Raw genomic sequence first — 12,124 nt, 5'->3', positions numbered from 1 at the left:
ACTGGTTTTCTTTGCATCACATCTGGTTCTAACATCAGAGGTTCATGTACAACTTCTGATTCTCTACTAACAGACTCAGTAACAGGTTCTGCCTTTATCACCTCTGGTTCAGTCAGATCAACGTCTACCTGCATAATATCTGAGTTGACAACATATTCATCAAACATTGATTCTGGATCACTTGTTACATGTTTAGCCTGCATCACTTCAGACTCAAAATCTTCTGATTTATCTTGCACTAGCTCTGATTCCACCAGTTGTTCAATCACAGATTCATCTACTGGTAATTCTTGGTTTATTATAACTGGCCTAACTTGTGTCATTTCTAGTTCTGCACTTATGTCTTCAACTATTTGCATTTCAGGATCTACCAGCTTCTCTTCATTCAGTTCATTTCTAAGGCTTGCCATCTCACTAGTATGTGATTCTCTGAATGAGATCTGGTTGCTTATCAGGTCATCAGGTGGTGTAATAGAATTTTGTAGGACTTCCAATGGCTCCTCTGGCATAGTCTCCTGATTCAGCTTATTTTCTGGTCTTAGTGTGATTTCCTTTACCACACTTTTAGGTATTTCCATATATTCCACAACAGTTTCTGGTGTAAAAACCTCTCCTTCACCTTCAAATGATATCACAAGATCTTCAACAATACCCTCTGGTGTCAAATCATCTTTTACTTTGGTTTCAGATACTACAAATATTTCTGTATTGACTGATAATGTCTCCACTTCTTCCACATCAGATCTAGTTGTTGAAATTTCATTTACTGTAGCCTCAGATAGTATCATAGGCTCATCCTCTTCTACCACAGAGTCAGGAACTGTAGAAACAACTTCCAACTTGGTTCTTGGTCCCAACACCTCTTCCACCTTAGGTTCTGCTTTGTGTGTTTCCTCAATTTCTTCAACTGAATTTTCAGAATCTGATAAAGCCTCTTCTACTGCTGTCACAGATGTTGGCAAAATATTTTCTATCATTGGTTCAGGTGCAGTCATTACATCTTCTACCACAGTTTTAAGTGTTACCATAACCTCTTCTACTCCAGCTTCAGCAATTGCCATAACTTCTTCCAGTACAGCTTCAGGTGTTAATACAACTTCCTTTATCAAACTTTCCAGTGTTGACACAACCTCTTCTATCACAGTTTTAGGTCCTAATGTTTCTTCTTTTTCACCTTCAGGTACTACTATTTCATTGGCCAATTTTGATACCTCTTCTATTTCAGCTTCAATTATTACCCCTTCTACAGATCCAGTTACTGACTCCTCGTCCATCCCAGTTTCTGGTACTACTATTTCATCAATGTCATATGTTGATACCACTCCCATCTCCACTTCAGATATTATTACCTTTTCTATGGGCTCAGATGTTAACAGGACTTCCTCAACCTCAGTACTAGATGAGAAAACTGTTTCTACAAATTTGGATTCTTGGACCTCTTCTAATTCAGGTACAAATTCAGACACTAAAACCCTCTCTTCCACTCTGGTTTCAGGTCCTTCCATCTCAATTTCAGATATTGGAACATTGGGTTCCAATGTTGGTACTTCTTCCTCAGTCTTAACTTCTGGTATTACTGCTTTTCCTACTGATTCACCAGCCAATATCTCCTCCACTCCATTTTCAGGCATTGCTATTTCTTCAGGTTCAAATGCTAATACTTCTACCTTCTCAATTATATTTTCCATGGGTTTAGAAGTTGATAAAAATTCTGTGGTTTCAGCTTCAGGTGTTACATCTTCTGCAAGTTCATATACCAATTCTTCTTCCAATTCTGCTTCCACCATTTGTACTTCTTTTGCTGATGATACATAATCTTCAATCTCAATTTCTTTCACCTTGCTTTCTAGTGATGTTATTTCTTCCTTCTTAATTTCTGTTACTTCCATTTCCTCTTCCAGAGCTCCCTGTGGAGATGTCATATTTTCCACAAAGCCCTCAAGTGTTACCCAGGCTTCTTGCAGGATAGTTAGGACTTCTTCAGCCATGGTGCTTGGTACACTCTCTGTTTCTACTGGAATCTCATAGTGCATCTTTAATTCTTCTGATATTGTTATTTCTTCACTGAATGTTACCTCATCTGAAGCTTCTCTAGTGATTCTTTTCTCTTTTTGTACATCAGGAATGAACATTTTGCCCTCAGTTGAGTAAAGGGTGACAGTTTCTTCTGCTGGTTTAGAAACTGATAATTCTTTAGGCTCAACTAGCTCCAGTGCAGGCAATTCTTCATTTTCTGTTGATTCCATTTCTCCATATTCTGAAGATTCCAGATCATACTTTTCTTCATATTCTGCAGATTCCAGATCAGGCAGAGGGATCATTTCATCATCACCTGCTGGTTCCAATGAATGCAATTCTTCATTTTCTGCAGATTCCAGATCATACATTTCTTCACCTTCTGCTGGTTCCATAGCAAGCATTTCTTCATCTGCTGGTTCCATAGAATGCATTTCTTTAAATTCTGCAGAATCCAGAAAATGCATTTCTTTTTCTGCTTCTTGTAATCTAAAATTTACTATCTCTATTCCAGTTATTTCATTGCTTACTTCCTTGTCCCCAATCTCTGAAAAAACTATTTCTTGAACTTGCTCAAGAGGAAGGGTTTTGTCTATAGATGATTCAAAAATATTTTTTTCCTCAAAAAATGATTCAGAAAAAACTGCTTCCTCTTTTGCTGAATCAAGAATTAATATTTCTTCCTCAGCTCTTTCCAAAATTATTTCCTTTTCATCCATTTTTGGAATTTCTTGGACAGACTCAAGGGCAACTAACACTTCTATTGCTGGTTCTACCGTAAATATTTCTAATTCCACTTGTTCAAATGAGATTATTTCTTTTTCAACTGCATCATGATGCATTACCTCTGATGTTTCAGTACTGATAAGAACTTCAAGTGGCTCAAGAGCATTAACTAATTCTTTTTCTAGCATGCCTAGTCCTTCCTCACCTGGTACTGAAGAGACAACCTCTTTCTCTGTTCCAGGAATGACTGGAACTCTAAATGCTTCAATCTCCTCAAATGGCTCAGCTGTTTCTGAAGTGAAGGCTTTCTCTCCAACTTTATCTTTTTCTTCACTGATTGGTTCTAGGTCCAGGATTTCTTCTTGTTTGGATGATCCAGTTATAACAATTTCCTCAACTGAATCAAGTGAAAATAATAGTTCAACTGATTCAGAAGTAAATATTCCTTCTTCCTCTGGTTCAGCAAAAGATACCCCACTCAAATCCTTATTCTGAATTTCCAACTTTGCATTCTCTAACCACTTACCATCAATAGAAATTTCTGAATCAAACTCAAATGTCTCAACTGGAATCACCTGTTCGTCACTGAGCCCTTCAGAAAGGGTAACTTCAGTTTTCACTAAACTAGAATCCAATGTTAAACCATGTGAAAATTCATTTGTTTGTAAATCATAATCTTCCAGAGCTATTCCCTTATATGTATTTTCATAAACATCAGGCTCAACTCCAAATGACATTTGTCTTGATGTAAAGAATGTTTCATCTAAATGAGTGCCCATACCTTCTGGTAACACATCTGGAACTTCCACTATTGAAGCCTCATATTCCAAATTATATGAAATAAAATCTCTCTCTTCTCCAGCAATACTCACAATAGGTCCTTGCAGATCTGTTGCTTCAGCCTCTTCCACCTCTGTTGTAACTTCAGTAATATCATCAACCAAAGTACCAATGGTATCTACTTCAGTGCCTAGTGGATCATAAAAGTTATTGATTTCTAATTCACTTTCTGACTGTGAAAGATATTCTAAATCATCCAGGTGAATTTCTTTTAAACTGTCATCTTCTGCAGGAACTATAGAAGCAGGTTTGAATTCTTCGCCTGTTTTTCCACAGTCATTATCAGTATCTTTCTCTTTGCTGTCCTCTACAGTAAAAACATCACTGACTGACATATCAGTTTCTTGTACAGATAACAGTTCCTCATCATTTCCCAGAATTTCATAAGGCAACACTATTTCCATATCTTCTTCCACCTGATCTGACAGCCTATTTGTATTTCTGTCCTCAAATATAGTTTCCTGTGAGATAATTTTTTCATCCTTGGTAGAAATATGTATTTGCTTTGGTACAAGTTTAATCATAACATCAGGAGAAAATACTTTATCCCCATTTAAATTTGTATAATAATTTAGCTCTTTCAAACGAGCCTGTGTACCCTGAAAACTTAGTTCTTCTTCTGTATCCTTGAGTGGGTAATAATCCTGATAAGAATGTGACATACCATGGTGCAATTTTTCTTGTTCCTTGTATCTACTTTGGTTAACAGTTGATTTTTTCACTGTGTCTGATACTTCATTGTCAATATCCTCATTTACTTCATAACTACAAACAATGCCTTCTAAGCTCACATCACCCATGTCACCTGCACCATCAATGTTATTCTTGTCAATTACATTTTCAAGAGCCTTCTCTTCACGAGATGTTTCTACTGTGTCTTGCTGGATGACAGTGCCAATGAGGCTTTCACTGTTTTCATTGTCTACAAGTTTCACAAAATCTGACAGATCTTCATCACTTATCTCAAAAATCCCTTGTAATTCAGAAGTTGCTTCAATGGTGATTCCAAGATCTCCTAAAAGGGGGGTTATTACATTATCAACATCATTTTTCAAAAACTGATCATGATCTACAAAGAGTACCTCACTTGCTACTAAAGGGGTCTCTACCTTATCAGTGGGCAAACTATCTAGGAATGATTCAAAGTCCCCATCAAAATCATAATCATTTATAGCAACATCTCTATCAGAATCACTATGTGTTTTTGGTATGTCTTCAAAGTTGTTATCAATTTCAGATTCAGGATTTTCAGCAATACCTACTGCAGTCTCTACTCTGGGCAAAATCTTATCACTTTCCAAACCGGTAACATCACTCTCTGACAACGTGAGAACATTAAGAACTATTGAAGAATCAACTGCCATTTCTGATGACAGTACTTCAGGACTTTCTTCTACTCTAGACAAGTAAACATTATATATTCCTGGCAACTGAATATCTTCCAGAAAACTATCAGGATCTTGGGCAGGTAAACTGTTCATCATTTTTGTTTTGCAAATGTCATTAATTTCAAGGTCAATTTTATCAGCAACTACTTCTTCTAAGTTATCAATACTTTCTATTGCAGGGTTCTGAATGTCTATCCCAAGACCCTCAAAATCACATATTTCAATATCATCTATATTGGTTTCCACAAATCCTGTGGTGCCAATATCAACTTCATGGCCAACCAAATGCATGGAAGGTATCTTCACATCAGGAATAACATTATCAACTTTATCAAAAAGTATCCCCTCTTCCACTTGTAAACCCAATGGCTTGATTAAATTTAGTTCCACCTTTGTTTCTAATGACCCTTTATCTACTAATATATCCAAATCACTGGTATCAGCATCTTGAACTGGTATAATCATATCAGGAGATACGGGCAGACTAACAGATTCTTTCTCATGAGCTGGTTTGGGTTCATCAACTTCATCATCTACTGTAGACAATATTCCATCTTCAGTATCTGCATCTTTTTCTTTCCTTATTACTAGCTGATCCTGTGAGTTAATATCAAGTTCTACAGCTGCTGCTTTTACAAGGCCTTCTGCACTGTTCCCAAATCCTATACCTCCAAACAAGTTTGATTTCTGGGATTCACTTGCTCCTTGCTTTCCTTGAGAAATAAAAGAATTATCTTCCCCTGAGTTGACACCTTTGGGCACAATACCTCTTTTTAAATGCATCTCATCATAGTTCTGCTTGAAAAGAGAAGTACTTGCCTGTGTCTTCCTTACAACTTTCTTCATATCAACCACTTTACAGTCATAAAGTGCTGCAGAAGACTTGCTAATTGCAACATGATAACTGGACTCCCCCATTCCACCACCTCTTATAATATGTACTTCTTTACATTCCCCTTGAGATCCAATTTCATCATCAAGGTAATGCAACACTTCAGAAAATTCATTGAAATGTCTGGTATTGTTTTCATCTACTTCAAATGCATAATATCTATTTTCTGTATTCTGAATGAAAATTTTAAAGGAACATAAATCTTCAGCCATTTCCTCCACTAGCACTTCCTGGACTATTTTTTCATCTGTGCTCCTTCTTGACCTGATTTTCCTAATCATAGCATCTTCAACATTTGCATTCATTGGATCTTGAAGAGAAGCAGGCAAGTTTGTAGTATCTATTACATCCTTTAACACATCCTGATGATGTTCAGCAAATTCATCTACATTAATTTTGTTATTTTCCTGCATCCCTATAATAGTCCCAATATCCTCAGCCAAACCTTCTGAAACATCAACAGCCTTAATTACAGAGTCAGTTGGAATAGGCTTAATTTCCAACACGGTTTTTGTCTCTACTAACAAATTTTTAGCTCCCTTGAGTATAGCATTAGTATCACTATCTGAAAATTCAGTTAATACTATGTCTGATGCTTCGACAAAAGTTTTTGATGATAATATATCATCAGATGTAATTCCAGGAGACTCCGGAATTTCCACAATTGCTGCTTTATTACCACTCTCAGAAGCCTTATTTGAAAGAGTTGCAAAAACATCAATACCATCACCTACTGAAATTGTACTTCCTTCCTCAAACACAGGTTCAGGTTCTTTACCTCCAATTTCAATTGAAACTTTACTCACATGAACTCTGGTTAAGTCATAATCAACAAAATCAGCTTTCATAAATGAAGCATCAAATGCAGTTTTAGTGGAACCAGCATCTGTCTCAACTACATCTTCAGTTGAGAAAGAATGAACCTGCTCAACTACATCTTCAATTGAGACAGCATGAACCTTCTCAACTACACCTTCAGATGTATAACTGAATGCAGCATCTACCTCCTCAATTACTGCTTCAATTACGAAAGTATCAACCTCCTTAAGCACAGTTTCACTTGTGACAGTATCAACATCCTTAAGAGTAGCTTCAATTAACACAGCATCAATATCCTCACTATCAACTTCACTTGAGACTGTATTATTTTCCTTACTTAAAACTTCTGTGAATACAGCATCAATTTCCTCAATCACAGTTTCACCTATATCAGTATCTAATACATCAAATAGAGTATCAGTCTCAATGATAGAATCGGTTATCACACCATCAATATTACTAGCTACAGCTTCACTTGTGGCTGTACTGTCCTCTTCTATCACTTCTTCAGGTAAAGCATCAATTTCAATTGCAGCTTCAGCTGAGACAGTATGTTCTTCCTCAGCTGCAGCTTCAATTATGATAGTATGAACTTCTTCAACTGCAGTTTCTGCTGAGACAGCATCAACTTCCTCAACTGCAGCTGGGAAAGAATATTCCTCAACTACAGCTTCAGCTGAGGCAGTATCAACTTCAATTGCATTATTGGCCTTCACAAGTACTGTTTCAGCTGTCAGAGTAACTTCCTCAACTGCAGTTTCAGCTGTGACAACATTACCTTTCTCAATTGAAACTTCATTTGAGATTGTATCAACTCCCTCAAATGCACTTTCCACAGAGATATTATACCCATCTTCAACAGGAGCTACTGCTATAAAGTCATCAATTTCCTCAAATGCAGTTTCAACTGAGACAGTATCAACTTCAATAGTATCTATAGCTGAGACAGTATCAACTTCAATAGCATCTTCAGCTGAGACAGTATCAACTTCAATAGCATCTTCAGCTGAGACAGTATCAACTTCAATAGTATCTTCAGCTGAGACAGTATCAACTTCAATAGCATCTTCAGCTGAGACAGTATCAACTTCAAAAGCATCTTCAGCTGAGACAGCATCATATTCAATAGCATCTTCAGATGAAACAGCATCAAATTCAATAGCATCTTCAGCTGAGACAGTATCAACTTCAATAACATCTTCAGATGAAACAGTATCAACTTCAATAGCATCTTCAGCTGAGACAGTATCAACTTCAATACCATCTTCAGCTGAGACAGTATCAACTTCAATAACATCTTCAGCTGAGACAGCATCATATTCAATAGCATCTTCAGCTGAGACAGTATCAACTTCAATAACATCTTCAGATGAAACAGTATCAACTTCAATAGCATCTTCAGCTGAGACAGTATCAACTTCAATAACATCTTCAGTTGAAACAGTATCAACTTCAATACCATCTTCAGCTGAGACAGTATCAACTTCAATAACATCTTCAGCTGAGACAGCATCAAATTCAATAGCATCTTCAGCTGAGACAGTATCAACTTCAATAACATCTTCAGATGAAACAGTATCAACTTCAATAGCATCTTCAGCTGAGACAGTATCAACTTCAATACCATCTTCAGCTGAGACAGTATCAACTTCAATAACATCTTCAGATGAGACAGTATCAACTTCAGTAACATCTTCAGATGAAACAGTATCAACTTCAATAGTATCTTCAGCTGAGACAGTATCAACTTCAACAGCATCTTCAGATGAGACAGTATCAACATCGATGACATCTTCAGCTGAGACAGCATCATATTCAATAGCATCTTCAGATGAGACAGTATCAACTTCAGTAACATCTTCAGATGAAACAGTATCAACTTCAATAGTATCTTCAGCTGAGACAGTATCAACTTCAACAGCATCTTCAGATGAGACAGCATCAACTTCAATAGCATCTTCAGCTGCGATAGTATCAATTTCATTAGCATCTTCAGATAAAACAGTATCAACTTCAATAGCATCTTCAGATGAAACAGTATCAACTTCAATAGTATCTTCAGCTGAGACAGTATCAACTTCAACAGCATCTTCAGCAGAGACAGTATCAACTTCAATAGCATCTTCAGATAAAACAGTATCAACTTCAATAGCATCTTCAGATGAAACAGTATCAACTTCAATAGCATCTTCAGATGAAACAGTATCAACTTCAGTAGCATCTTCAAATGAAACAGTATCAACTTCAATAACATCTTCAACTGAGACAGTATCAACTCCAATAGTATCTTCAGATGAGACAGCATCAACTTCAATAGCATCTTCAGCTGAGATAGTATCAACTTCAATAGCATCTTCAGCTGAGACAGTATCAACTTCGATAGCATCTTCAGCTGAGACAGTATCAAATTCAATAGCATCTTCAGCTGAGACAGTATCAACTTCGATAGCATCTTCAGCTGAGGCAGTATCAACTTCAATAGCATCTTCAGCTGAGACAGTATCAACTTCAATAACAGTATCATATTCAATAGCTTCAGATGAAACATTATTAACTTCAATAGTATCTTCAGCTGAGACAGTATCAACTTCAATAGCATCTTCAGCTGAGACAGTATCAAATTCAATAACATCTTCAGCTGAGGTAGTATCAACTTCAATATCATCTTCAGCTGTGACAGCATCAAATTCAATAGCATCTTCAGCTGAGGCAGTATCAACTTCAATAGCATCTTCAGCTGAGACAGCATCAATTTCATTAACATCTTCACCTGAGACAGTATCAATTTCAATAGCATTTTCAACTGAGACAGTATCAACTTTAATAATAACTTCAGCTGAAACAATATCAACTTCAAAAGCATGTACAGCGGAGGCAGTATCAACTTCAATAGCATCTTCAGATGAGACAGTATCAACTTCAATAGCATCTTCAGCTGAGACAATATCAACTTCAATAGCATCTACAGCTAACCCAGCATCAAATTCAATAGCTTCAGATGAAACAGTATTAACTTCAATAGCATCTTCAGCTGAGGCAATATCAACTTCAATAGCATCTTCAGCTGAGACAGTATCAACTTCAATAGCATCTTCAGATGAGACAGTATCAACTTCAATAGCATCTTCAGATGAGACAGTATCAACTTCAATAGCATCTACAGCTGACACAGCATCAAATTCAATAGCTTCAGATGAAACAGTATTAACTACAATAGCATCTTCAGCTGAGAGTGTATTAACTTCAATAGCATCTTCAGCTGACATAGTATCTACCTTACTAACATCTTCAGATGAGGCAGTATCAACTTCAATAACATCTTCAGCGGAGACAGTATCAACTTCAATAACATCTTCAGCTGAGGCAGTATCAACTTCAACAGCATCTTCAGGTGAGACAGTATTAAATTCAATAGCATCTCCAGATGAGACAGTATTAACTTCAATAACATCTTCAGCTAAGACAGTATCAACTTTAATAACAACTTCAGCTGAGCCAGTATCAACTTCAAAAGAATTAACTGCTGAGACCTTATCAAATTCAGTAGCATCTTCTGCTGAGACAGTATCAACTTCAATAGCATCGACAGTTGAGACAGTATCAACTTCAATAGCATCTACAGCTGAGACAGTATCAACTTCAATAGCATCTTCAGCTGAGACAGTATCAAATTCAATAGCATCTTCAGCTGAGACAGTATCAACTTCAATAGCATCTACAGCTGAGACAGTATCAACATCAATAGCATTTACAGCTGAGACAGTATCAACTTCAATAGTATCTATAGCTGAATAGTATCAACTTCAATAGCATCTATAGCTGAGACAGTATCAATTCAATAGCATCTTCAGCTGAGAAAGTATCAACTTCAATAGCATCTACAGCTGAGACAGTACAACTTCAATAGCATCTAAAGCTGAGACAGTATCAACTTCAATATCATCTTCAGCTGAGACAGTTTCAACTTCAATAGCATCTAAAGCTGAGACAGTATCAACTTCAATAGCATCTAAAGCTGAGACAGTATCAACTTCAATAGCATCTACAGCTGAAACAGTATCAAATTCAATAGATTCAATGAAACAGTAATAACTTCATGCATCTTCAGCTGAAACAGCATCAATTCAATACATCAGATGAAACAGTATCAACTTCAATAGCATCTTCAGCTAAGACAGTATCAATTCAATAGCATCTCCAGCTGAGACAGTATCAACTTCAATAGCATCTTCAACTGGACAGTTACTTCAATATCATCTCAGCTGAGACAGTTTAACTTCAATACATCTAAAGCTGAGACAGTACAACTTCAATAGCATCTAAACTGAGACAGTATCAACTTCATAGCATCTACAGCTGAAAGTATCAATTCAATGATCATGAAACAGTATAACTTCAATAGCACTTCAGCTGAAACGTCAATTCAATACAGTCAGATGAAACAGTATCAACTTCAATAGCATCTTCAGCTGAGACAGTATAATTAAATAGCACTTCAGCTATGAATGTATAACTTCAATAGCATCTTCAGCTGAGGATAAATTCAATGCTTCAGTGAACATATAACTTCAATAGCATCTTCAGATGAGACAGTATCAACTTCAATAGCATCTTCAGCTGAGACAGTATTAACTTCATAGCATCTTCAGCTGAGAGTGTATTAACTTCAATAGCATCTTCAGCTGAGGCAGTATCGAATTCAATAGCATTTTCACCAGAGACAGTATCAACTTCAATAGCATCTAAAGCAGAGACAGTATCAACTTCAATGGCATCTGAAGCTGAGACATCTTCAGCTGAGACAGTATCAACTTCAACAGCATCTAAAGCTGAGACACTATCAACTTCACTAGCATCTAGAGCTGAGACAGTATCAACTTCAATAGCATCTTCAGCTGAGGCAGTATCAACTTCAATAGCATCTACAGCTGAGACAGTATCAACTTCAATGGCATTTACAGCTGAGACAGTATCAATTTCAATAGCATTTACAGCTGAGACAGTATCAACTTCAATAGCATCTAAAGCTGAGACAGTATCAAATTCAATAGTATCTTCAGGTGAGAAAGTATCAATTTCAAAAGCATCTATAGCTGAGACAGTATCAACTTCAATAGCATCTTCAGCTGAGACAGTATCAACTTTAATAGCATCTACAGCTGAGACAGTATCAACATCAATAGCATTTACAGCTGAGACAGTATCAACTTCAATAGTATCTATAGCTGATATAGTATCAACTTCAATAGCATCTATAGCTGAGACAGTATCAAATTCAATAGCATCTTCAGCTGAGAAAGTATCAACTTCAATAGCATCTACAGCTGAGACAGTATCAACTTCAATAGCATCTAAAGCTGAGACAGTATCAACTTCAATATCATCTTCAGCTGAGACAGTTTCAACTTCAATAGCATCTAAAGCTGAGACAGTATCAACTTCA

At 36.6% G+C, this 12,124-nt stretch overlaps 1 protein-coding gene across 1 annotated transcript in view; it reads right to left on the bottom strand.

The window, feature by feature from the left end:
* LOC125044829 (titin-like) overlaps positions 1-11,000 on the bottom strand; it is a 13,633-nt gene extending 2,633 nt beyond the window's left edge. The window contains exons 1-5 of the mRNA XM_047641789.1: positions 10,967-11,000; positions 9,962-10,252; positions 9,452-9,577; positions 8,859-9,007; positions 1-7,571 (exon numbers count right to left, since the gene is read on the bottom strand). The exon at positions 1-7,571 is cut by the window's left edge and continues 2,633 nt beyond it. Coding sequence (XP_047497745.1) covers positions 1-7,571; positions 8,859-9,007; positions 9,452-9,577; positions 9,962-10,252; positions 10,967-11,000 — 8,171 coding nt within the window. The remainder of the gene's footprint in view (positions 7,572-8,858; positions 9,008-9,451; positions 9,578-9,961; positions 10,253-10,966) is intronic.
* Positions 11,001-12,124: the final 1,124 nt, after the last annotated feature.

This window comes from Penaeus chinensis, chromosome 36 (assembly GCF_019202785.1).
Source record: "Penaeus chinensis breed Huanghai No. 1 chromosome 36, ASM1920278v2, whole genome shotgun sequence".
Taxonomy (NCBI): domain Eukaryota; kingdom Metazoa; phylum Arthropoda; class Malacostraca; order Decapoda; family Penaeidae; genus Penaeus; species Penaeus chinensis.
Note: the sequence above shows the minus strand (reverse complement) of the source record. Positions and strands in the feature narration are given on the sequence as shown.